The 26,579-nt window shown below is 36.3% G+C and overlaps 1 protein-coding gene across 2 annotated transcripts in view; it reads left to right on the forward strand.

Moving 5' to 3' along the window:
* The window catches only part of LPIN1 (lipin 1), a 48,858-nt gene extending 22,665 nt beyond the window's left edge, over positions 1-26,193 (forward strand). For both annotated transcript variants that reach the window (XM_053973353.1, XM_053973354.1), the window contains exons 9-20: positions 1,257-1,444; positions 2,472-2,565; positions 3,881-3,950; positions 6,777-6,869; positions 8,181-8,254; positions 10,259-10,403; positions 12,968-13,116; positions 14,740-14,826; positions 17,536-17,688; positions 19,516-19,630; positions 21,657-21,760; positions 22,614-26,193. In XM_053973353.1, the coding sequence (XP_053829328.1) occupies positions 1,257-1,444; positions 2,472-2,565; positions 3,881-3,950; positions 6,777-6,869; positions 8,181-8,254; positions 10,259-10,403; positions 12,968-13,116; positions 14,740-14,826; positions 17,536-17,688; positions 19,516-19,630; positions 21,657-21,760; positions 22,614-22,773 (1,432 nt within the window). In that variant the 3' untranslated portion in view covers positions 22,774-26,193. The remainder of the gene's footprint in view (positions 1-1,256; positions 1,445-2,471; positions 2,566-3,880; positions 3,951-6,776; positions 6,870-8,180; positions 8,255-10,258; positions 10,404-12,967; positions 13,117-14,739; positions 14,827-17,535; positions 17,689-19,515; positions 19,631-21,656; positions 21,761-22,613) is intronic.
* Positions 26,194-26,579: the final 386 nt, after the last annotated feature.

Here is a 26,579-nt window from a genome sequence, read left to right on the forward strand (position 1 = left end):
GATAAGATGAGTTCAAGCAGAGATGAAGGCAGAAAGAAAGTAAAATTTTCTAGAGAGGGATTTTAGAATTTTTCAAAGGTGCTGCGTTTGAGCTTGAGAAAGGTGCTTGCAGCTGGTTTTCTGTTCTGGTCAATTAAACATCGTATATTGATTGTGGATGGTTATCTAATATACACTGATGTTTGTGAGTGTTACATGTCCTGGGAGAGCAGTTGGCCTTGGGATATATTTATCCCCATGTCCTGACTTACAACAATAAAGAACACATCTTGCTGTTAACAGTATTAGCAGAAAATTATTGGTCAAATGTTGCTTTACTGTGGTTGATTCACCTATAAATATGAAAAAATAATTTTTGGAAGATGATCGACAGAACTGCATATGAAAATACTGCACTCTGAACATACAATTTCCAGCTTGCTCTGATCTTTATTGGAGCGTCTTGCAACATTTATAGTTCTCCTTCAACATATACTCTAGTCACTTGATGAAAGTCATTGAGCAACAACTAAAGTTGCTTGTATATTTTATTTTTCTTTTTTTGCTTGCTTAAACTCAACTGCTGTAATATTAGCATTTCAATAAAACTGAAAAGGATTAGTTATATGGGGAAAATGTTGGATTGAAAATTTCTTTTCTCAAATGCATTCATATAAATCTGAAGTGCAAAGCAGAGTTTGATGAGCTTGAACTTTGTAATATTGATCTCATCAGATTTTAAGTGGGTATAATGATTTATTGTTTCTGGAAATTTTAATCCTAGTAGTTTACATGTAGAGTGTTTTATTTATATATACATGACACATAAATACACAAACATACCCATTATTTATTTGCATTTAGCTATCAGTTTATATAGTTAATATAAATTAAATAATAAACTTACATGCTTTTTCTTGTTCCTGTGCGGGAATAGTTTTACTAGTATCAACTCTGCTTATCGTACCATTATTTCATCTACTAGGACTATACTGTTTTTGTCTTATTTTCCTAGCTCTTATAAATAAGTGAAGCTATAATTATACATGCCTAGTTTAGACAAGAAGCAATCTAATATTGGAGGCCATACAAGGCCTATATTACTTTGTTTTGTTTTGCTGTAAAATTTAAACAAGGGGGGTTTTTTTATCTTTTTTGTTCTTTTTAAAATTTTTTTCTTTTTTTTTTTCTTTTTTTTTCCTAAGCTTGTACATGTTAAAGGGAATGAATTTGGGAATGAACACCTGAAGACTGAATTCTTCATTTTTCTTTTCCAGTGGGGATAATGCCCAAAGCAAGAGCACGGCCGACGTGGGGCCGCGGCCGGCCAGCCACTCTCCGCAGTCTGTCGGGAGCTCAGGTGTTGACAGTGGGGCTGAAAGCACCTCGGATGGAATTCGGGATTTGCCCTCCATTGCCATTTCTCTCTGCGGAGGCCTTACTGAGAACAAAGAGATAACCAAAGGTACAGGATGACTGTGTGAATTGCAGACTCTGTTGGCAGCTGGGTTTGAGCTTCCCAGCCTGAGGCTGCAGAACCCTCCTGTGGCTGTGCTCAGCACTGGGTTGAGAAGATAGATGCTGGCCATGTAATGATAAACTTCCTAGAACTCATGATTTTTAACACATTTGAACAATCCACCATATATGAAAATTTTTGGAATTATTTTATTGGTACTTTTGCTTCCTGATAGTGCTATGTTTTGTATCACAGTAGTGTTAATTATACATTTGCCACTTAGTACAGTATATAGCTAGGAAATTCACAGCAAAAGTGTAGGAAATATCACTTTTGCTTCCTGATAGTGCTATGTTTTGTATCACAGTAGTGTTAATTATACATTTGCCACTTAGTACAGTATATAGCTAGGAAATTCACAGCTGTTGGAGTCAGGAGTAAAAAAGGTGGTCCATAAATGGGAACGTGAGGTGAAGGAGTTGAAAAGTTCACCCTGATTCCTGCCTTACCTCCAGTTTGTTGTGTAACTTTTAGATAAATCACAATACTTTGTGCCTTAAACTTCCAGTGGCATAATATGGCCACGTGAAAATAAATGTGTTAGCACTTGCTCTTTCTGCAGTAATGTGGTGTCATAAAATCATATGAGCATGATGCTACACTGACTGCTGCTCACAAGCTACTTACTAAAATATTTCAAATATGCTGTGATTTTTTTGAGTCTTACTGTCATCTGAATAACTTGTAAATTACATAATTTTTCTAAAAGGAGATTTTCCACCCTCACAGTTCAATCCCTGAGCTTTCACTTCAGGTTGTATTTTGAAAGGAAAGACACCCAGAAACAAAGAAACCCTTATCTTCCGAGATTGAGAATCTCTGAACAACTTGCTTCCATATTGCAATTAAATCTCAGCACCCTTGTAATGAAGGTGAAACCAATGTATCTGAGAGGTGCTGAGAGGTTTAGGTTGGCCCATCCCAGGCATCTATAAATGCATGCTTTACAAATGTAACTTCTTTTCCCCCACAGAAGAGTTCTTAGAACATGCAGTAACATATCAGCAGTTTGTGGACAATCCTGCTATCATTGATGACCCTAACCTTGTGGTTAAGATTGGAAATAAGTAAGTATATTTCAGAAAAAAAAAATACTGTTGTAACAGAGACTCTTCTTTGTCACTTCAGTGCATTACATCAGTATAACTGTAGCTGAAAACCAGGTTTTGAATGTTTGTAGATTGGATTCATCCAGAAAGAGTCAACTCCCTAATGAATTCAGGTCCTTCTAGTTACCTTTCCTCCTTTGAACTGAAAGTGAAGAGCAGTTTCAGATGACCTATTACTGACACAGTTTGAATTTCAAGAAGCTGTTATTAAATGCTAATAGTATTCACATCCAATTGACAGAGTAAAAATGAAATACGATGTGAACTTGCTAAGGCTTGCCCTGGGCCAGTTTGAATAATTAATATTTACAGGGATACATCAGTCTGCTTCCAGTCATTCAGTACCAAGTAATTTTTTTGTATATACTGAATATTTTGCTAATATGCCTCTGTGGAGGCATTGCTTTTCAAGGCTTGTCAAACTTCACCAACTAAGTATGAGGCTTCCATTCCTGCAAGGTTAAGATATTATTTTTTATGTTTATATTGCTGGCAGAAGGGCAGTGCTGTGTTCTAAGTGAGAGGCAGCTTTTTGGGGGGTTCTTTAACTTGAGAGTTCCTTGCACCTTGCAAACAGAGGAGAGATCATGGCTTTGTGCTGCGCTTAGAGAGGTTTGGCTACCCTTAGTCACAGACATGGCTCATGCAAGGTTGATGTACCAGGTGATAGTTTATATTGTGGATGCTGCAGCCTCATACCTGACCTCAGCTCACTGTGGTCTGAGGTGAGTCATTCATTGCTTCCCTGACACTGTTCTCTGAATCTGATGGTAGTCTTTATCTGCATGCTGAATGTATTGGGGAGAGGGGAGACTTAGTGAGGATCTTAAATGTCATATTCTCTTAATGTCGTGTGAACTTCATCTTCCCTAGATAATGGATACTGTAATTGTCCTACTGTCTGCAACAAGGGTTGAGCCATGCTCAACATATAATTGCAGGAGCTTGACATCCTACAGGCTGCAGCCCCTAAGTTTTATGTAGTTCCTTGATGGAAAAACAGTGAAAAAAAGCTTGTAAAAATGTGGCTTATGCTGTGATAAAGAGGACTATAATAAGGCCTGTAGCTGGATGGATGCATACCCTGAAAAATATATGTGGTAAATACCTGTGAGCATTCTGTGGAATAAGATGGGGTCTGTTATTACTAGAGCAGGTCAGAGTTTGACCTGTGCTTCATGGCTTTAATCTGCCAGGTGGTGAATACCAGGTGGATTGTGAATTGGGACTTAGGGATTACAAAATGCTGTAATTGTCTCCCTTGCATGCCCAGGTACTACAACTGGACGACAGCTGGTCCCCTTCTGCTGGCAATGCAGGCATTCCAGAAACCTTTGCCAAAGGTGAGATTGAACATGAAAGCTGGTAACAGGAGGAGTTTGGAAATGATGCCACTGATTAAGGGAGGGAAATGGGTTGTTGTACAAGAGAATCTGCACGTCACAGTAAAATCTACGCACACATAGTTATTCGTCTATCTTGTGATGGCCTAAATAAGGACTAAGTTTGGTCTGTGACTAGTGTTTGTTTGCTAGGCTAAAGTTACTACAACTATTTTGAAGTAGGAAAACTTCTTTTTTACTTCATTAATATGGATTTTAAACATAAATTTTATTGACCCATGTTAGTGTTTGCTGTAGCTGAATACTTGGTGTTTGCTTTCTTTTGTATGTTTTATATGTATACAGCATATATGTTTTATATGTATATAGCATATATTATTAAGTCAATATAAATAACCCCAGTGAATAAGATTTAAATGCTAGATGAGGAAGGCCTGCAGCTTGGTAGCTTTTTGTTTCTCAGTTGGTTGTTCATAACCCAGGTAGGTAGTGCCAGATAGCTCTATGACTGTGTGACAACAGTGAGTGTTGTCTTGTATAAATGTGCTGAAGAAGTTAGTTCAATGCCACATGACCTGGTGCCACCTCAGTGCTCGTGACAGAAATACTGTAAATGTAGCTAAAGCAGTAGCATCACCACTATCAACATTTTGTGTCCTGGTTAGACACAGATTTAATAAATTTTTGAACTTAAACTTTCCTCCTGCCATTTGCAGCACTTCACAGATCTTTGGGATTGTTCTGTGTGAATTCAAATGCTATCTCTGTTGACATCACTGTGGACTAGAAATTTCTATAAATCCCAGAATATTCTCTGCCAGTGTTTCTTAGTGCCACATAATATGCAGTCATGTGCAGCTGCATGGTACCATCCCAGTATAAAATAAATTGAGCCTAAAAATCCTAAGTATCTGGTCAATGTGGCTTAAATTTCAAAGATGTCACAGAGACAGATGTTTTGTGCATTACTGCAAATGTTCTAGTAATCATCAAAGATGGGATTCAATCCCATGAAACTCAAACGCCCACGGAAGTTATCCTACTCTATATTTGTTGGGTGCTCACACAGAGTAATTCAGACCTTGATAGGTGCCTCTTGGGTCTTCAGTGGCAATAAAAATAATGTCAGGTAACTGCATTTTAAATTAAACACTTCAAAGCCTGAGCCAGATGTCTTGGGTTTTGCCTAGGATGGGTAAATGGAAAGAAGTGTTATAAAATATTTTTCTATAATGTTACAGCAGATGGCAATTCTTTCAACAGCTTTATACTTATGTCATTATTCATATAGGTTATCAGTTGAGAAAAATCTTCTATGAGTGTGTAATTCCATGTGCTTGGGTTTTTTAATGGTTAATTTATATTCTAAATGCTGATAACTTTCTTGAGATTGCAGTTTTAATTCAGTGGAGAAGCCAATATTTATAGTTTGAACAATCTGTATGTTTGGAAAGGTTTACTTGGTTTACTGTACCTCTGAAACTGAAATGACTCATTTATGTTACCAGTCATCCTTCTGGTTTTCTTCATCATTTGTTACTTAGAGTTTTGATTTGCTGTAGTAATGAAGTTAAGGAATTGAAATACTAAAATACTTTAATAATAAACAGAGTTTATGAAGTGTTTGAAAATGTAAGTTTTTGCAAAAAAAATTTACTGATGTTCTGTAAGATACACTTCAATGCACATCTAATTGTAAGCATTCCCCCACTAAAAGTCTATAGGACATCTGCTTGAAGTTGTTGACATGTTTGAGAATCTCCTTAAATTGTAGCTGTTTTTCTTAATTGTGATACTCCATTCTCCATAGCTCCATCTGCTCCCTGTTTTTCTTATTCTGTTTGAAAAACTCAGCTTTATTCCTCTGTCATTTCTTTTTTTCTCATACACTTTAGATAATATAGTGAAAAAGTCCTATGGAAAAACTGAGAAAAGGAATCCATTGTGCTGCACAGCCCCCTGAACACAGCCCACTCTTAACTGCTAAGAGTTCTTGGTTTTTAAATTTTTTTAAAAAAAACATTAATCAACGTCACAGCTTTATTTTGGTGACTTTACTTGCAGTGGAAGCTGTCATCTCAGAAATATAGTGGCCAAGGTGTTCTAGGCTGTGCCAAACCCTGTGGCCACTTGTACCTTAATATTTTCCTGTTCCATCTGTTGCTTCTCTCTGAGTGAAAGAATTCAGCTCTCCTTGTTAAAATGCATAAGGCTCCAGCCATTATGGATATTGAAAGAAACTTTTCTACTGGTGTCTAGTATGTAGAACCAATGTAAAGTAGAAAAGGTTTATAAAAGAAACTATTCTGACGTTTTCAGTCAAATTCATAGCATGATAATTCATAAACTCATAACTCATAAACTCATAAAAGCTAGTAATTGCTTTTTGCTAAGCTGAGGATTAAATACAAACTTTGTAAATAACTCTCTTGCATGTCAGTTTGTTACTGTTTTGCATGACGCCTCCTTAAGGAAGTGATGTTTTAATTTTTTTTTTAATGTATAATTTGTACTAAAAAACTTAGAAACAGCAGGTTCTCCATTCTTGACACTATACTAATATCTCTTTATGCTTTTTTTCTTCTTTGATTTGATTTCTTTTTCATTTTACTTTAAAAATATCATAAGTATTCATGCTTAAGTTACTTCAGAGCAGCTCTGGATACCATTAGATTTTGCTTTAGTAGAATTTATGGTCCACAGACAGTATGTTTACTTTTATTCTATTTATTATCAGTTAAAATTGTGTGTTTGGCACTTTTTCATTTACGTATGTCAGGTTGTCCTTTATTTTGGGCCTTTTTTGTTACCATCCATTTATCACAGGCAACTGTGGAATCTATAATGAGGGACAAGATGCCAAAGAAAGGTGGAAGATGGTGGTTTTCATGGCGAGGGAGGAACAGCACTATTAAAGAGGTAAGTTTAAGAAGCAAGCAGAGTTTCCTTCTGCTTGCAGTGAGAAGGCTGGGCATATTCATCCCTCAGAACTTTACTTCAGAGGGTAACTTGGTACTCAGTTTGACTGAGGATATACACATTAAGCATAGTCTGAAGTCTGGTTTGTTTTGACTTCAGAAAGATTTGGATTAGATCCTACCTGAAACATTTTCCTAAAGAGTTTTGATTTATTTTCATTACACACATCTGAGGCAGTAGTATCTAATGTATTAAATCTCTGTTTGGTAATCTAGAATCAGAATTGTGCCAATAATTTAGTTAAAAGTTTTCACTCAGATGACCTACCTTTCAGCATCTTTCTTTTGATGGTCAAAGAGCAGACATACTTATGAGTAGAGTGAGCTGTAAAACTCAGCAAAACCTAAGATGGCAAACTGACTACATATATTGGTTTGAAAGTCTTTTTGAGTTTCTTTCCAGAGCATTAGAAGTTTGTGATAACAATCTTAAAATCATGGATGAACATTGGAAAACTGAAAAAAACAAGGCTTTATATGAAATATTGTTGGCTAGTAAAACCTCTTCATATTCATTTATACTATTGAAGCATAAGTACTTGAGGGGAGAAAATGACTTTTAATACAATTTTATGGTTGTGCCTCTGTCAAGAACTTCTTTAACCTTGCATGAGATAACCATTGTACTGGTCTGTGGGTATGGGTTTCAGAGCATGAGATTTTAGTTTTATAGTTATTTGAAGTTTTTATTATTTTATCTGGAAGTATTTGATTATCTCTTGAGGTGTGATAACTTTAAATGGAACTATGTAAAGCAGAACTATTCACTATTTAGAAATCTTGTGGAATGAATTTGTTACTGTTCAGCATCTACTCAAGATAAAAGCAGTTTAGAAAGTTTTACTGGATTTAAGATTTAAATGATTCTCTGAAAGGTAATTTGTGGTCTTTTTTTTCCTTCTCCCAAATCATACTTTCCTTTCTCAGGTGAAATCTAGGTATTTGAGGTGTATGAACTGAGTAGCTGTGGAGTTGATTCCAGAACTTCAACAGTACTAGATGTTAAACGTTGTTCTTCTTCCCTGCAAAACTAAGTCTTAATTATTGTTCTCAGTGTTATAGTTGCAGTTTTTAGTTCTTTGTACTGCCTTCATTCTTTAAGGGTTTCATTTTGCCCACAAAGGAGACACACATACTGTTGATTTTTACCAAATCTGTACAAGGCAGAATTTGATTTTCAAGTATTTTTCTAAAAACATGTACTTTCTGCTCAGCAGGAGATGCACAGCTACTCATACTTGTATTTTTACAGGAAACAAAGCCAGATCAAGGTATGAGTGAAAATGGACTTACAGAAGACTCTTCACAGATGAGCAGGGCAAACAGGTATCCCCAAAATCATCTGTACCTGAAACAAGCAAGAGTGACCATTTAAAACAATAGCAAGTTACCTCAACTATTCAAACAAAGGAATACTGTCTCAGTGAAATACTTTTAATTTGTTACTCATTGCACCACAGAAGTGCAAATAGGAGACCCCTACCCATGGCAGGGCTACAAATCTTGTGAGTGCACTCCGGCATTTCTGTGGTTTGGCTGGCAGCTCTGGGACACACATTCCAGCCCCTTGGAAACAAACTGCAATTGGAGCAGTTCTCCAAAGCTACATGTATTTCTCTAGAGTTTTTAAGGGAACATCATAGATGAACCCAAGCTGTTGTCAGATCCCAGTTGCTTAATTTTTTTTTATTTATTTAAATTTATGGCCTGACAAATTAGTTGGTTCCTGCATATTTTGGAAATTTAAGGGACTTTCCAGAGTGTTTTCCACAGGCAATAGTCATGGTTTCCAGGATTGCAGAAGTCTCTTCCTTCTTGTGCTCCTAATGAATCACACTGTATAGCCAGAATCTCACCCTGGAGGGTTCCATAAGATGAGTTTTAGCTTGCTTTAGAGGGATGAGTTAGCCAGGGATAGCTCTCCTACCTTGTCCCTTTAAGATGCATATACATCTTAATGTAAAGACATCTTGTTTGTGCTGGCTGCAGTTACAGCTGAAAAGGACCAGATTCAAATATGCTTTATGCTCATTAAGGGGGGTTGCCCTTCTGGAAGAAGAAGCTCTCATTCTTTCTGGTGGTCAGCAGCTGCAGTCCAGGCAAATGTACTGGAAGGAGGAATCCTCATTCTATAGGATATTAGCTGTTGACTCCATTGACTCTCTGAGATTGAAAGCCAGAGTAAATTGGAAAGGCTGATTTTCTTTTTAAGGATGGCAAGTGGCATAGAGGTCTGTTTTCTTACATGGTTGTTTAAAAATAATGTTTAAAGTGGTATTAAGAGTTCAAGCACACTAGATTCTGAATTTGATATTCTTTGTTTAAATTTAAACTGGCCTTATAAATCTCTCATTAAAAATGTATTGTTTGCAAGCAAAATATGACAAGTGGGATGTTGAGTAAAGCTTTTGAGATCACACGTCACAAAGGATAAGATAGGCTTTTAAATGTTGCTAGTCATGACTGCAGTACCTTGATATTGGGTCAAGACTACCTAATATTACAAAGCCTCCAGGTGTGATTGAAATAAAAGGCCAAATACTGATTGTTTTAAAGATACGATTTGTAGGATCTGAAAGAATTTTAACTTACAACTACAGTGATAGGTTTTTTTTTTAACTGTAGGAAAATGTTTTTTCTGAGGAAGAATACCCTTAAGAAGTTTCTAAAAAATGGTTGTAGGAGAACAAAAGTAATTATTCCAATGTGTATTTAAACAAAGTACTATGAGGGAGGTCAGGTTTTATGACTTTTCATCATTGTATTCTGAACAGGGTAATCATGTTCAAATCCCAGAAAAGAATAATCCAGTTATCTGAAGTTGCTCATTGAAAGAACTGGAGGAATTATTTTGTATGATAAAACTTCCATAACCTGCGTTTTTTTTAAATTAAATTTTAAATTCTTTGTGGGAGGAGAGAAGAGGGAAAGAGAAAGGCAGCATAACAAGTGCCTCTTTCTTCTTTTGAGAACAGAGAATTTTTTTTGTAGTTATAGTATCTAATGGGTATTATATTTGTATCATATGAGATTTTTGAGTTAATATAATACATTAATTTATATTCATCAAATTTAAGTGATGAAACTGTTGTTATAGCCATTCACTTGCCTGTTACAATCCAAGTCTGAATAATGGCAAATGTGTGAATGAAAGTTTGGTACTTCACTGATATACTAAAACTCATGATATGAATGACCTCCTGTGAGACAGTACTTGGTAGCAGAGAATCAATGACTTATTCGGTGACTCACTGTTAATGCATTTTTAATGGATACTGAGATGCATTTACTGACACGATAACATCATTTTCTGTGTGTGCAATGTTCCAGAATAAAAGATGAATCTTCTTCGAGCGATGAAGACCCTAGAGCTACGAAACAAAACCTCGGGTCATTACAAACCAACTCCAGTCATCTCTCATTATTGTCTGGAATCAGTTACAAAAAATCACTTCGACTCACTTCTGACCAACTTGTAAGTTAATTTTACATCCTTGTCCTGAAATGGCATTTCTAATGCAACATAAATCTTTACTGTTATTCAGGCTTCAAAGCTTAATTAGCTCTTACGTCTTGCATTTAATTCTCTCTCGTTATATTTTTCAAAAAAGCTTTTTCCATTCTCTTTTCTGTGTTAAACGTGAATGTTGTTCCTTGCAGCAAGTGCTGGGGTTTGGAGGTGGGATCTAATTTAGAAAAATATCAAATTCCAAAGTGTGTATTTGTCACCTGAGTAAGTGTATTGGAACCACATCCTTCCTTGTACTATGTGAAATGTGTATAAGGTAACAGGCATCTCTTCTTTCTCCTTCCTCTCTTTTCCTTTTCTCTCATTTATAGGCAGATAGTAATATTTTGCATAAATACAGTTTTCTGTTAGTAACTTCTGAAAGAGCTGCTTGTGAATTCATAATGAGACCAGGCTATTGATTTATTTGGAGCTTATTAATTTCTTTGAAGCCAATTCTCTTCCTCTGTGACAGAGGTGTTTTGGCTAAAGATGACAAAACTGTTGCTGTTTTGTGTTCTGTACATTTCAATTTGATCTGGAAAAATGGGCTACTATAGGGAAATACTTCTTGTCATCTTAGGTACAGATAATTTTCTGAAGGAAACCCACACGAGGCGTACAGCATTTAACAGCCCATCACTCACTGCCTGGATAATTTGTAAGAAATGCAGTTTTAACCAAGAGACAGATGAGATGTGTTGGTTATTTTCTGTTGCAAAGAGAGAGCAGGGGTTACACAAATAAAGTGAGACATTACAGTTTCAGAAACTTTGCAGAAATTAGTTGAAGTTAAAACTAAACTGCTCTTAAATTGGTTTCTTGATGAAACAGTGGATGAGATTCATCAGTTACCCATGAGTTCTGTATTCTCACCTTCTTTTCACTTTTTAACTAATTGAAAAGTTGCAATGAAAGATAATGAAGGCAAGATACACTGAGATAATGAAGGAAAGATACACTAATATGAAATTCCTACAGGTCTTGGGAAAATGAACATCTAGGTTCTCAAATAGAATCAAATCAGTAGCCTCCTGTCCCACATGTCACTAAATGGCACAGGAGACAGTGAAGGGTACAAAGTGGGAGAGTTAAGGATAGCTAGTGTAGGCTGAAGGGTAATAGTTCGTGTGATGTGAGAGGTCCATTATTGTACAAAAGAGATAAAATACTGTAGAACACAAATCCTCCTAGAAAAGGTCTTAATTACAGTTTATGGAACTTCATGTTACTCACGTTTCTCTCTGTGTATGTATCTGCCTTTCAGAGTGGGAAACGCCCATAGATGGTTCCCATTCCATCATTTGTTACTGTTTATGTGAAAATTTGGGGATTTTTTTAAATGTACCTGATTGTGAAACAGATTTTTTTTGTATTTGTTTTTTTCTGTTCTATAAATCAATGCCTAGTATATACCACACAGGGTAAGCCTCTGCTGTTGTTATTTAGAATACCTCTACTAAAAGCAATAAAATTCAGTGTGACCAAATTGAGTTGATTGGTTGGATGCCAAGCCAAGCCACTCTGTCACTCCCCTTCTCAGTGGGACAGGAGAGAGAACAGAAGGTCGATAAGCAAAGAGAAAAACAAGCATATTCTCTACTTCCCACCAGTGACTGATGCTCAGCTACTTCGCAGAAAACAGGGCTTCAGCTCTGAGAGGCAAACATTGTAAAATAACAAATGCCCCTTGTTCCTCATCCTTTCTTTAACTCTTATGTCTAAGCTGATGTATGGTATGGAGTACCCCTTTGGTTAATGTGGATTATCTGGCCTGGTTGTGCCCCCTCCCACAATGCTGTCCACCCCTAGCCCCTTGGTGGGCGAGGAATGTAGGAGAGACAGTGCTGGTGCTGTGCCAGCGCTGCTCAGCAGTACCCAAAGCACCAACACCTTTCTAGCTGCCAGTGCAAAGCACAGCACTGTGAGGGCAGCTGTGGGGAAATGAGCTCCAGCTCAGCCAGACAGAATACAATTTCCACCCCATTCCATACCATTTTTATCTAACTCAGTTCCCACATAATTGATACATCTTCTAACTGTTCCATTGTATTTATTTCTCATTATCAAAATCTCTCCTTACCCACAGATTCAATTTAACTGCATTCTTAAATCATCTCTATACCAAACATGTATTTCATTAACTACTATCCTATCCTTTCGTAGATACATGTTACTTTTCTATTCCATGGCCTTCCGCCACCCCTCCAGATCCATGACTTGGTCTCCATTGCATCAGGATGGGTGGTCAGGACAGGAGAGCAGCATACCTGATTGTTGGCACTGGCACCGGTCCGGCTCAGGTCCTCATTGCATTCCCCTCGCTCCTTGCAAAATTCATTCTTCATCAGTTCGTGTCATTGCTGCTACTTTGCTTCCTGCAGCATACAACTTGCACCACAGATTATTTTTCCCCCAAGGTTAAATCTCCCTGAGGCACATACTCCAAGGCAATGATCATGTGCAACTTTTACACTGTGTCCATTTCACATGCTTAGTTTGTTGATCACCTTGCTGGTAATGTCTTGCAGAAAAGCTTAAAGCTCAAGAATGGCCCCAATGATGTGACCTTTAGTGTTACGACCCAGTATCAAGGCACTTGCCGCTGTGAAGGCACCATTTACCTATGGAATTGGGATGATAAAGTTGTTATTTCTGATATTGATGGAACAATCACACGGTGAGTTCATGAACAGGGACAGACTTTATATACAAGGATTTTCCTCTTTAGTTTAAAGGAAACATAATTAACAAGGAACGTTAATCACAGAATCTTCATATACAAGTGTTTTGAGACATTTTATTTCTTGTTTTTGGTGGTTTTTTTTGGTTGGTTTTAATTTTTTTTTTTTTTTTAATTTTTAGATCTGGCTTTCAATACAATACAACAATCTTTAGTTGAATTCTTAATTTAATAGACACATGTCATATGTGCCCATTATTTGTCACCTGTTGGTGTTTCATGATAATATTTACAGCAGTATTGGAGGACTTCTGCAACATTCTGACCTTTTCATGACACTCATGAAGTAGGTTGTAATTAAAAGAGTAATTAAAAATGAAGGAGTAATTAAAAAGAAGAAACATGTGAATTTTGTTTTAAATGGCATTCACTGGAATCAGTGTTAGGCATTATTAGAAGATTAGACTGCAAAATCCATGTCAGAACTAGAATCTGATGGAAAGTTTCAGATTAGTACTTTGGGTAAAACTCATAATTTTGGAGTGACCAAAATGATTCACTGACTGGCTGGTTTCTGTTTATTTAGTGTATTTAACACTGGGGAAAACAATTGTGTGTGGAACAGGGAAAACATGAAATAAAAATACAAGCATTGTCTTTTGAAGTGAGATGTTTAATTTGTTTTGAAATCAATTTCTTTCAAAATCAAACTTAGCTATATCTACTTAGGAAAAAGAAGAAGGAAAAATAATTTTCAAGAACAATCTGAGGGAAATTAAAATACTTGATTTAAATGGAAACTCTCTTCTTTCTTGTGGTTTATCCATTGTATGTCAAACTTCCCATTTGGTGCCAACATAAATTAACACCTCTCCCCACTTTGCTTTCTTAAGCTTCAGTAAAGTGAGTGGGATCTATTCTCTCTGCTATTGATCTGCCTAGAGTTACTGAATCACTTCACCTTACAATGCCAATGCAAATCCATCGTAAGCCACTGCCCAATATTTCTTCCTCTAAGATACAAATTATTCAGGGTGTGGACTTTCTGCTGTGTACAGAGCTTTGTCAAGCAAGATGCTCATTTGCACTATTTGTTATTATAGTGTAAATAATTTTCTGTCATATAAAGCAGGAAATATATTGAAGCTAAAACAAATATTTCAAATTAGTTTACACCTGACCAACTCCTGGCTTAATGTGGAGAAGTTAGTTTGAAGTAAGCTAGACTGTGACTTACGTCATACTTTCAATTTCCCATAAAGTTCCATTATGGGTATGTTTTGTTTATTTGGAAGACAATGTAAACCTCAAAAAGTATGTTTAGCATTGGTGGCCTCCTAGATGTCTGAGTGATGGTCTGTATTACCTTTAGGGCGCAAGTTTATCCATCTCGGGGCACAGGAGTAATTTAATCAACATGGCCAAGTATGAGCATGTCATTCTATCTAAAAAAAAAGGGAAATAAACTAATTCTCTTCTGATGACAATCAGTCCCTTACAGAATTACTTCTTTTCGTTTGCAGCTACCCAAGTAAGTTAGTGGGATTTGTATTAGACTTGACTGTTATTATTAAGTATGGGTTTTTTTCAGCTCAGTTATATTGTTTTTCCTTTATTCAGGTCAGATACTTTAGGTCATATTTTGCCAACCCTTGGCAAAGACTGGACACACCAAGGGATTGCGAAGTTGTACCATAAAGTGAGCCAGTGAGTATTCAGTAAATGTGTTCATGCATCTGTGGCTTGTGTTTATTCATTTGCGCATATAAATTTAAATTTCTCCAGGCTTCTCTTAAGGGTGACAATTTCATCAATTTCTTGTCACTTCAGTAATGCTTACACGTTAATGTCTCCTGCATGATATGCAGAGCAAAACCTGCTTTGTGATAACAAAAGCAAAAGCCCCCTATCTGAGTGGTGATTGCCCTTCAACCAGCCCAAACAGATACAGATAGTTCCCAAGACTGCAGTAATTTAAATGAGTTCTGCAGTTGCAGAAAATGGAACATAAGATGCTAATATACCTTCCTTTCACTCCTTGTTGAAGAAATGCATAAAGACTGTGGCCCAGGGTTGTCACTGTAGTTGGAAGTCTTCTTGCTAACTTGACTTACCTGGAGTTGTGTAGGGATGGAACCTAGAACTTATGGAATGAATCTGTTTGGGGGAGTTCCCTTTCTTTCCACTGAGTAGAAAGGGAGTTCAGTGAAACAGTTTTGATTTGAACTGTTTAAACATCGGGCTTCTAGTCAAGCAAGGTAAATCTCATCCTTAAACCACAGCACAATGTCTTATCTTGACGAGAAATCTATATATTTTGGGTACTCATTACTAATACTATTGTTGTTTTACTTGTATAAATAACGAGCTTCAAAGACATTGATGATGATCTGCTCATTGTATAATTTCTTTTATTTCTGTATGTAAGTGTTGCTAATCTATTGTTAAATTGCAGGGTAAGGAAGGATCAATCTTAAAATATTTATGTCATTGGTTAGTTTTGAGAGCAAGTGATAAGTAAAAGTTGCTTAAAATGCAATTTAAAATTATTGGAAGTCAACAAGGACCATGCTGTGAAGGGCCTAAGGAAAAGCCTTTAACCTGGCAACCTGCTGTATTATAGCCCAGTAACTGACCTGCACTGATGTCTGCTGGTCCACAGTAATAAATACCTTCCATGCCATTGGAGCAGGGACTTGGATTCATCATATTTACTTGTGGCTTTTACATCCTGTGTAATTCTTGAAGAAAGATGGGCATCTTCAAAAAACAGCTCAATATACCTAGGATCTAATCATGTTTAGAAAAAAATATTTTTTCCCATTAGCTCTTGAAGAAGTATCAGGAAACAGTATATCAGCTATTCTTTAGGTCAGTTAATATCATTAACATTCTATCCAGATATGACCTATTCATTCCAAAACAATGGGGATGTTTCCTCTGATGAAGATGAACAGGAGAGAAACAATTAGACTGTACCAGCTCATGTGTGGTGGTGTGTGGGAATGCCTCTAGGTGAGCAAGGCTAGTGCAAAAGTACAGGTTCCCTGGATACATTTTACAATGTAGTCAAGGCATTTTGTACACTGGAAGATCAAAGACAGAGTATGGGGATCTTTGTAATTACCCCTTGAGAGAAAAAAAGGAAATGAGGAAAAATGAATTGATGTCTGAATGGGGTCAGATGGAGTATCTGATTTTAATTTTTACAAGGAGGATTAGTGATTGCTGTTTTCTTTTATTGCAAGAATGTCAGCTTTTTTTTATATATTTAAATTAATATAAATGTTTGAAGAGGCTCTGGTACACATCACAACTCTCCTCTTAGTTAATCTGATTTGTTCTTTGTACTAGAGTTATGCTAAGGTTCGTTTAATGCTTTTTGTTTTACATGGATGATGAATTATAAATTATGGGTGTTAGAATCTAAATTATGCCAGAGACACTTGTCTGCAAGTTAGACAAACGTGTTCACAGAAAAGACAGGACAGCCTGGGAATTCACATGCTGAGTTTTATAACCTCTGCATTACATTTGGTGAAAATGTTAATTAATTTCTTTAATTGCAGTTGTTATTTCTGTGCCTGCTAGCATTATCAGTTGTTAGGGCTTTGATGATCATAAACATAGGGGAAAAATAGATTTGAGTCATGTTGGTTTTCAAATTACTGAGATAATTATGTCGTGGCTAGATATTACAGCTGAACACCATATAAATGCTTAATAGATAGAACTAATGACCATGTGTGCACTGAATACAGTATTTCTTTATTTTATGAGAAGTAATTATTAATAGGAATTGGAAAGTAAGCTGCTATTAAGTTGAACTAATATCAGATAGGATTCTGTTTTATCATGAACAGAATCAAAGGCAACTTGTGACTTACACCAAAACTTCCATTTCAGTGTCAAGTTAAAAATTAGTTCTCATACTGTGTTTTGAAGCTAATGTTCTTCCAGCTTGAGAAAATATGTTGCTGCTGGACATCTTTTTTTTGCAGAGGCCTGAGAAGCAGGAATGCAACACTGTTAATATAACAAAGGCCAATACACCATTGTCTGCTTTATGTCAAGTGTTTTTTTTCCTCTTTGCAGATGTCATTTCAGTTAATTCTAATGACAGTGGTTCCACAGCACAGGGGTGGAAGGGTAACCATAAGGAGTCATAAGTCCGGAGAGGAGCAGAGATAAATGAGCCCTCTTTAGGTGAAATTACTAAATGTAGCAGGGCTAGATGGATTTTAATTATCCAGTTTTCTGGCATAAGTGTTTTTACTCCTTTTAAATTAAGTCTGGGTTAAACATATTATTTAACAGCCATGATTTGATTCATGTAAAAGTAAACCCTCAAAATTATTACTATCTAAACACCTGCTTTATTTTTACAGTAGTTTCTTCTTTTATATCTGCTCACAGAAATGGATATAAATTTCTGTACTGCTCAGCACGAGCTATTGGAATGGCAGGCATGACCAGAGGATACTTGCACTGGGTCAATGAAAGAGGAACTGTGCTGCCTCAAGGGCCAGTTTTGCTGAGTCCAAGCAGCCTATTCTCAGCTCTTCACAGGTAATGCAATTTCGCTTTTACAGAGAAGGAAACTCTGAGGTTGGTGGAGGCTGAATTATCAGCTTTTTCAAGTGGGAGTGCTTGAAATAATTAATTTTTTTTTTTTTTTTTTACATATTGGTGCAAATTTAAATAAGAAGAAATTTTGTTAGACCAAAATTCAGTAGTTATGCAATATCTGGTTTTTGCCTAGTTTATATCTTAGCTGTATATTAAGGCACAGGTGTGTTCACTGTTTACCAGTAGGTACTGCTTGGTGACTTCATGTGTTTAACATTGTGTGTTCATATTTAGCTATGGGACAAATGTGGATATAGTGATCATCTTGTTACCTGTAAGGTGTTCCAGCTGGCATAAGTATATTTTTGTGGAAAGTTATTTCTTGATGGTTTTGAAGAAATTCATGTGAAAGTGAATTTAACTTTTTATATGCCTGACTGCACTCTGGGATTCTGTGAGGACAATGTTATCTTTTCTAGGTGTTGAACTGTGGTGAGTGAATAATAACAGCACAGATTATTAATATTGTACCTTCTGCCTAATTCAGCGAAGCATGTCAAGTGATTACTGAAAATATTTTAAGCTGTTAAAAGCTGCTGTGACAAGATATATTTCATTCGAATTTTTAATGGAAGGATTTTCAGATGTTCTCCTGATTGAGTGACATGTTACAGGCTGTCTTACCAGTCACATTCTAAATATAAGAAACCATGGAGGTATTACAGTGCACTTCTCAGACTGATTATTAAATGCAGTGAAAGGTAGTTGCTGTTATCTTATGCTCCTTGTATCTAGAAGTACATTTAAAATTATACTCCTTTTGGTATCTTGTTTAGACTAAGGAATGCCCATTTTCAGTGTACACTGTTGTAACTTCTGAGGTGTATGGGCAATAAATGACTTCACTGTTCTATCCATAAATTTAATCCTTGTAGATTTGAGATCAGGTGTATGTGAGACTGAGGAAAGGTGGTTTTATTCATCTTTTGCACATTCTCAGACATTGATTTATACATGGATCTGCTCTTCCAAAGGGCTGCTTTACTCCCATGAAGCTTCTGTACTATTCACATCTTCTTTGACATTTGTGTTGGTACTAGGATCTAGGATTCTGAGCTTCTTAAGTGTTTTTGTGTCATGCTGGCATCTTCCTATGTTATGGGAACTCCAGACTCTGCCACCTGTTCAGTCCTCTTGCCAAGAGAAGCTGTTGTGAAAGGGCTTTTGCCCAGAGATGAGCTAACTCCTGTGTTCATTAATGAATTCTCTATTCTGCAGGAAGCAGCTGAAGAGAAATAGAAGATTCCTTTATTCCTTAACTTTTGCTAATTAGCAGTGGTGGAGAACCTGACTGTAATTCTGTCTTAACAGGCTGAGGTGCTTCTAGCACATATGGTGCTAGAGGATTGCAATCCTTTTAAAAATAAATTTTTTTTTAAAAAGCACCATAAACAGTGAGGGTTAATATAATCTAGAATCATTCTGCAGTTCTCAGGAGGCAGTTTACTTGGTAAGAGTTTATTCCTCATAAGGATTGATTTAGCAGCTACTCCCTGTAATCCACTATCCTTGCTCTGTAGCATCATTGTGATATAGATTTCAATAGAAGTTACCTTGTTTCAGAGGATTTATTTACTGTGCCCATTATATAAGCTTGGGAATACTGTTTTGTCTTCATGGGCAATCTGACTTCTAAAAGATTTATTGGAGAAAGGTGGATGCTATGCAGTAGTATCTAGCTAGGTGAAAATGTTGAATAAAGAAGATAAAATGGTTTTTGGTGTATTTCATGTGTACTTATTCAGCTTCCCTTTTTTATCTTTTCAGGGAGGTCATAGAAAAGAAACCAGAAAAATTTAAAGTTCAGTGTTTGACAGACATCAAGAATTTGTTTTATCCTAACACGGAACCCTTTTATGCTGCTTTTGGAAACAGACCTGCTGTAAGTAATAGCTGAATTTATTTCTATTGCAGAGAATAGAAACATTGCTGTTATTTCATGGTTCTGTTGTATTGGAACCTAGAAGCTTTAAATGAGAATTAGGAGCATTTTATTAGGTCCTGTAAAAAAGAAAGTATTAAAGTTCTTCCTCAAAAATACCATGATGTAGGATTTAGAGATGGAAGAGCAGCAAAGTAACTATGTTATATCTGCATAAATTAGCAGTTAAGCTTGTGAAGAAACAGTGATCTCATTTTAATCCACACAGATACAGTGTCAGTGAGATAACTGTGGGCAGGCAGAAAATATTTCAGATTAATGTTGGTGGGATTTACTTCAAACTACACTCAAAAGTACACTCAAAAGACCTTGAACATCCCATCGAAGTCAAAAAGGTTCTGCTTCATAATGGAAAGTGATATACTTGACATAGAAAAGGAAAGACAGATCTCTGTCACTCATTGGAAGACTGGATTTTTGGACTATAGAAGGCTCCTCCTTCTGCCCTTGACCAAAGAATAATGTTGTGCATCTAGAGAAGGAAACAGTCTCATGGGCTTGGGCTGACGCGGGACCCTGGCATGTAATTATCCCTTCTTTAAAAGCATTGTGTCAGAGCTTACATTGCTTTATTGAATTGTTATATTTGAGGCAGTTTAGTTTCCATTATTGAAGCACTTTTAAACAATGATTATGAAATAACATTTTAAAAACTTCTGTGATGTTGTATTATAGATAATAACTACCTCTGGTTCCATTTTTTTTGAACCTCAGGAAAACATGCATTAAAATAATGATTTTATTTCAATATTATTTCAAGTAAGACAGTTACTGTTTCTAAAGTAATTACTGTTAGCTTATTCTCATGCTTGCTGCCAGAGTGCAGGCTTCAGGTGTGTAGCATGCTACAGGTTTTGTATAGCTCAGGATCACAGCTTTCTCAATTTTCTGCTCTGGGTTTTCTGTTGTTTTTCTGTTTTGGTGGGGTTTTTTTTTGAAGTTGTTTTTTTGTTGTTTTGTTATGTTTTGATTTGTTTAGTTTGGTTTCGATTGTTTTTTCCAAGAAAAAACTTGGGGAAATTTCTGTACACATGGGTGTTACAGGTGCAGACAATGTGTGGACTGCCATGATACTAAATTCTTGAAGTGACTGCTCTTTGCTTTTGTTCAGTTACTTAATTTTTTGAACAGTCTTTACAATATAGAAATAAAAATAAACTTTGTTGCTTCATTAACATTCCAGTTTTTCACCATCTTGGTTTTTAAAACCATGATTTATATTAGCAAAATGGAAATTGGTTTTGCTCTGATCTTCTGGGAGATGTTTTCAACTTCGGTTTTGTCAAGCTTTTCTTCAGAGCAGATCAAAACTTATTTATTGTTTTCTTTAACAATCTGAATTTCGTAGAATGCATTCTTAATTCTGACTTCTACTTGTACTTCCCATAGTTGTATCTGCATTACCTGATGGGGCTCACTGCTGCAGTTTTGGCATGTATTTCTTGCTTTCCCTCCTTTTCCCCTTGCTCTGACATGGAGTATGCCATATGAATATGCCACAAATCTGAACTCAGGAGCTGAGTGATGGCTTTAGTAAAGGCATATTTGTTATGAATTTTGTGACCTTGTCCTTAAAAAATTTACATGTAAGTTACATTTTAACCTCTGTAACTGTTGTAACATACTTGGTACAATGCACACAGGACATCAAATATTCTCTGAAAGAAAAATGAAGGTGCTTTTATACCAGATGTCATTAGTTCTTCACTGAATGTTATTATTGTGTCAAGGGAAGTTGCTAAAAATTGTGGCAAACTTCTTATCTAGCAGCAAATTGTCTGTTTCATGAACATTTCATTAGATTGACCTCATTTGTAACATAATGGAGAATTCCAGGCACACAATAACTAGGTGAATTTAGTACCAGTTCTGTGTAAATATGTTCTAGCTGTAATATATTACAGCAAGATTACACATGGATTTGCAAAGGCAAAATCATTATTTTTCTTTTTTATATTCTTTTTAGGATGTTTATTCATACAAACAAGTCGGGGTTTCTTTAAACAGGATATTTACAGTTAACCCCAAAGGAGAACTTATACAAGAACATGCAAAGACAAACATCTCATCGTAAGTAATCTTTTATCCCTAACACTTGATGGACTACATGAATTTGCTGTAACTTACGACTCAAGTTGCCCAAAGATCTATTCAACTTCAGTAATTAAAGATTGTTTTGAATGCTTCAAACAAAACAAAAAAAGATTTAGAATAAAATACAGACTTTCCACTTCCCTTCAGTTAAACTGACAAAAAGATTTTTTTTGTATTTAATATAAAATATTCCATCTACTTTAATAATGTAAAAGATTTAGAAGTGGATGATTTAGTCTGCATAAAAAAGAGACTCACTAGTTTGCTGACACCATCTGCCTTTTCCTGGCCTTTTCAAAATTTCCTTTTCCTGGATCTCTTATCTAAAAGAACCAGAAAACAAAATCTGAAGAGAGGGTCAAGTGCTTCCAGGAAGATGCTTAGGCACTGGTAACCCCTAACACTGAAATGGCTTTTAGTAATATTAAGTGCTGGTGTCCTTAATTGAAGGGGAGCCATATGTGTATAAAATATGAATAATCAGCTGAGCAGGGAGCTGCTTGAGCCAAGCTGGACAGAAATGGAGAAGCAGAATGTGGTGCTTGAATATTTTAGCAGATGATCTGGGTGTAAAATGGCATCTGTCTCTCACTAGGTAAGTATCATTTGTTGGAATGAATGGATTAGAATGAATTTCTTATCCTAACTGTGAATTCTTTCTGGAAGCTGGGCACCAAAATTAAATTCAGTTTTATTCCTTTGAGGACGGTGACTTGCCCACTTTGTCTGTCTGTAAATGTAGTCATGCATGAGTGGTTTGGGACATGAAAAAATGAAAATGAAATGGTTCAGCATTCTTTTTTTTTTTTTTTTTTTTTTTTTTCTCCAGCTATGTCAGACTCTGTGAAGTGGTAGATCACATTTTCCCTTTGCTGAAAAGAAGTCATTCTTCAGATTTTCCTTGTTCTGACACCTACAGCCAGTTCACCTACTGGAGAGAACCTCTGCCACCGTTTGAAACTCAGGATGTACATCCAGCCTCACCTTAACCCCATCTCCAAATTGTTGGTCTCACCTCAAAGAATGGGTTGGCTTGTGTTGAAAGGACACCACTTGGCTTTTGCTGTTGACAGTTCAGTTGGAATCTGTGAAGTTGTGAGCATTGTATTCTGCTGTTGTGAGCAAACTTGGAATGCTTTTTCATACTTAGTCAGGTTTCCAGACAAGAGGAGTCTTGCTAGAAATAGGAGTTGCTTTTCTAGGTCCTCTCTCAGTTCCTCAAATTTTGTCATGCACTTTCATTATATAAGGTCAATTAAAAGTGCAGTGATGTTAGGGTTGCAGGTAAACATGCCATAAGGTTGTAAAGTGATTCCATGTCTGTTCTGCATCACTGAAACCATCTTCCATCTTGTCAGAACCCCTTGCCAGCAAGGGAGCTGAAGGTGCTCACCATTCCTGACATTATCTGGTGTCACAGACAGGGATTGCAACCTATATGTCAAAATTCTGCTCTCTGAAGGAGCAAATGATTCTTCCCCTCTCTCCTTGCTTGACCAACAACTGTTTGTTTAATTACTGGTCTAGAGTTAATTACTGGTCTAGATTCTCAGCAGATGTAAATCCGTGTAGCTGTGAAAACCAATTGAGCTGTGTTTGATTTATTCCAGCCTGTTTTGACATGGGACATTTCTGAAGAAATAAATTATGTGCATTTTAAATAGAGAGTAAATTAAATAGGATGGCCAGATTCTTCCAGTCTTTCTCAGTTTGAGAACTATCATGCTTCAAGAGTAGCTTTTTGGATCGAGGTAAGTGTTCAAGTGGAAAATACAGGCCACTGTGGATAGTGCCCACCTTACTGAAGTGGGTGATTTTCAGTAAAGACATCTTTCCCACACACAGTGTGCTGAGGTTGAAGATTTTTTACTGAGCCAAAGATAGTAAGGATTTTATCAAAATGGAATAGTTTTGTTTGAAATATTATTTAAAAATGTGAATTTTGATGCTGGTAAATGATGCATCTCAGGTTTTTACTGTATGGATTTTTTTGCTTTGTTTTGTATCATAAAGAATGGATACTTTTAGTGCAATTTACTGTCCTTGAAGGTAATGAAATCTCCTCTTTTTTCTTTTTTTTTCCTTATTTATCCAGACACAAAAGCTGTAGATAGTGCTTTTGACAGCCTTAAGACTGAACTGTGTGCACTAAAAGCAATACTGTGGATCAGTTGATAACATTTTCCAAATGGTCTGCCTTTACACAATGTGGTACTTGAAATATGGACTCCAAGTGCCCACATGCCAAATGATTTCAAATGTATTGTAATTAGGAAAGAAACTTTCTTCTTCCTTTGGAAATACACTGAAAAGTCTAATTGCTCTCTGAAATGCTGAAAATGGCATCATGGGTTGTTATGTACATTGTATTTCAGTATGACTACACTGGTGGTTCACAAGCTGTGGTCTCTGCCAGCATGTGATCTGAGGCTATAGTACGTGTTTTGCAGCTGCTTTGTAGTGTTTTCACTTAAGAATTTAATAACAGGAAGGCAGAGTGGTCCAGCAGAAATTTTAAGATGTGATTATGGTTAGTTATCACCCAGAAATTTGGAAATGGCTGCTCTGTATCACATTTGTTCTGTAACAACAAATTCTGGTTTTGCATGTCAAGAGTGATAGCAGTGTAGATAGGATGGTAACTCTCTGGTAGGGGTTTTCTGAGTTTTACTACTGAAGACTTTATCTGGAATCTTAGTGGGCCAATTTATGATTTCTCTGTGCCTTCAATAGTAATGAGAACAAGTGCAATGCTTTACATAGCAGCAGTGTGCAGTGGAGAGCCCTCCCTAAGTCTTCCTTTTCCAGGAACGTTGCTGCTTCAGGAAAGGTAAATATCTGCTTTGGACATATCAGGACACAAAGAGGAAGAAATAAATGTTTGATACGCCAGAACTGATTGTGTTCTCTTGAAAGTTTCAAGAAAATGCAAATATCTTTTTACTTCAAGGTGTAGGAAATATGGGGTGGATTTTCTGAAAGACAGTCAGTGGGGATTGCATATTGCCAAACTGAGATGGTTGCATCTCTAAATGTAGCCACACTTCCCTTTAATTATCTATTAATACTTGTCATTAATGATTGAATAAATGGACGGATTGACTAGCTGCATCCTGTTTAAATTCAGTTTTGATAAAGGCCTACTTCAAGCCATTTATTATGTAAAATATATAAAATAAAACAGTGAGAGGCTGTCAGTTTTGTGGTTTTTATCCTTAACAGTAGTTAAAATCTATTTTCCTAAGATGCTACACACAGCAACTCCCACCAGAAAAGATGGTCCCTGAATGTTCTCCACAATTAAAGTCTGTGATATAACTTAATAAATATATAGTATAACTTAATAAATAGGCAGTCCAGGGTTGTTTGTTGCCTTTAGTGTTTAAAACCAAATCAGTGTGAATGAGGAACTATTGTAATTGTCAGATTGTGGCCACAGTGCAGTGCTGGTACAGGTAACCCTGAGGTGCTGCAGAATCTGTCCCAGTTTTTCAAGATTTGGTTAAACAGAGTTATGGCTGACTTGATCTAATGTTGGTAACCATCTGCTTTAAGGCTGAAGTTGGACTGCATGACCTCCAGGGGTCCCTTCTGACCAACTTTTCTGTGATTCTGTGACGTTCAGCACTTCAATTCCGAGTTGCTGCATCCCCTTTTGTATCCAAAATTGAAATCTAGCTGAACAGTGTCAGGAATGTGTGTTGCTGTAACTTTTATCAAATTTACTGACTAAAAAGACACTTACATGAAAATCAAGGATTTGACCTGCTAGAAACATCACCATACCTTTTCAGAAAGTGTAAGACATTTTGATTTGGTAGCTGAATAATTTTAGCATAATATTTAAACTGCTTTGTTAATTCATGTAGAAGAAAGATGTATGGTTTAAAAAATTGCTACTCTTTCTGTGAAAGAAAAAAATCAACCTTGCTTGCAGTGTCATGCTGATTTTTATTACAGAAAGAATATGTTAACATAAGTATGCTGACACATTAAATCACAGTATATTCTATTCATACAATACACAGAAACTAGAATATGCAGCAGTGAGGAGTGGCTAATGTTTATTTTCTTGATGCTGATGACCACACCACTCTAGCTGGGTCATGAGAGGGAATGAATGTTGTACTTGTGACATTAGTTATGCTGAAGATAAAATGTTACTGCTGTAATTTGGGGAAGGAGGAGAAAGAGGTATTGGGTATTTTTTTTTTTTTTTTTTTTTTTTTTGTAGATATGGTTTGTTATTATTTGAAAGCCTATTTATATACAGTGTTTACTCTGTATATGTATGTGCTACTGCGGTGATGAAAATAGTTTTAACACTTCATTTTGATCTGCTGAATGCAACAAGGGTTGAAATATATATTGTAATAAAGGCAAAAATAAATTTTTTCCTGACTTTTCTATTTTCCTGTATTCTTTGATCATGGCAGAGTGCTTTTGCAGAACTGCTGAACCATGGCTTTTGTATCTCCAGTTTCCACTACCTGTTTCTTACGGGGGCTATCCAGTATAACTTATATTATTTTTGCTGTTCAGCTGCAGTGTTTTACCCAGAGCCTTTTAAAACTGAAAGATTTAAGTTTACTGAGGGAGATGGGGCCAGGATCTGGGCTCTGGCTGTTTTGGGACATGGGAACAGCCCCTTGGAGCCAAGAGCAACCAGATGGGAACTGGAGCAAATTGGAAGAATCAGGAATCCTACCCCACCCCAGCATTTTTTGAATCTTCCTTTTGTCTAATTCCTAGTGTGACCTAAGCAAAATCTGTCCATCTGTTTTGAATGGGGATG

Source organism: Vidua macroura, chromosome 3 (genome assembly GCF_024509145.1).
Source record: "Vidua macroura isolate BioBank_ID:100142 chromosome 3, ASM2450914v1, whole genome shotgun sequence".
Taxonomy (NCBI): Eukaryota; Metazoa; Chordata; class Aves; order Passeriformes; family Viduidae; genus Vidua; species Vidua macroura.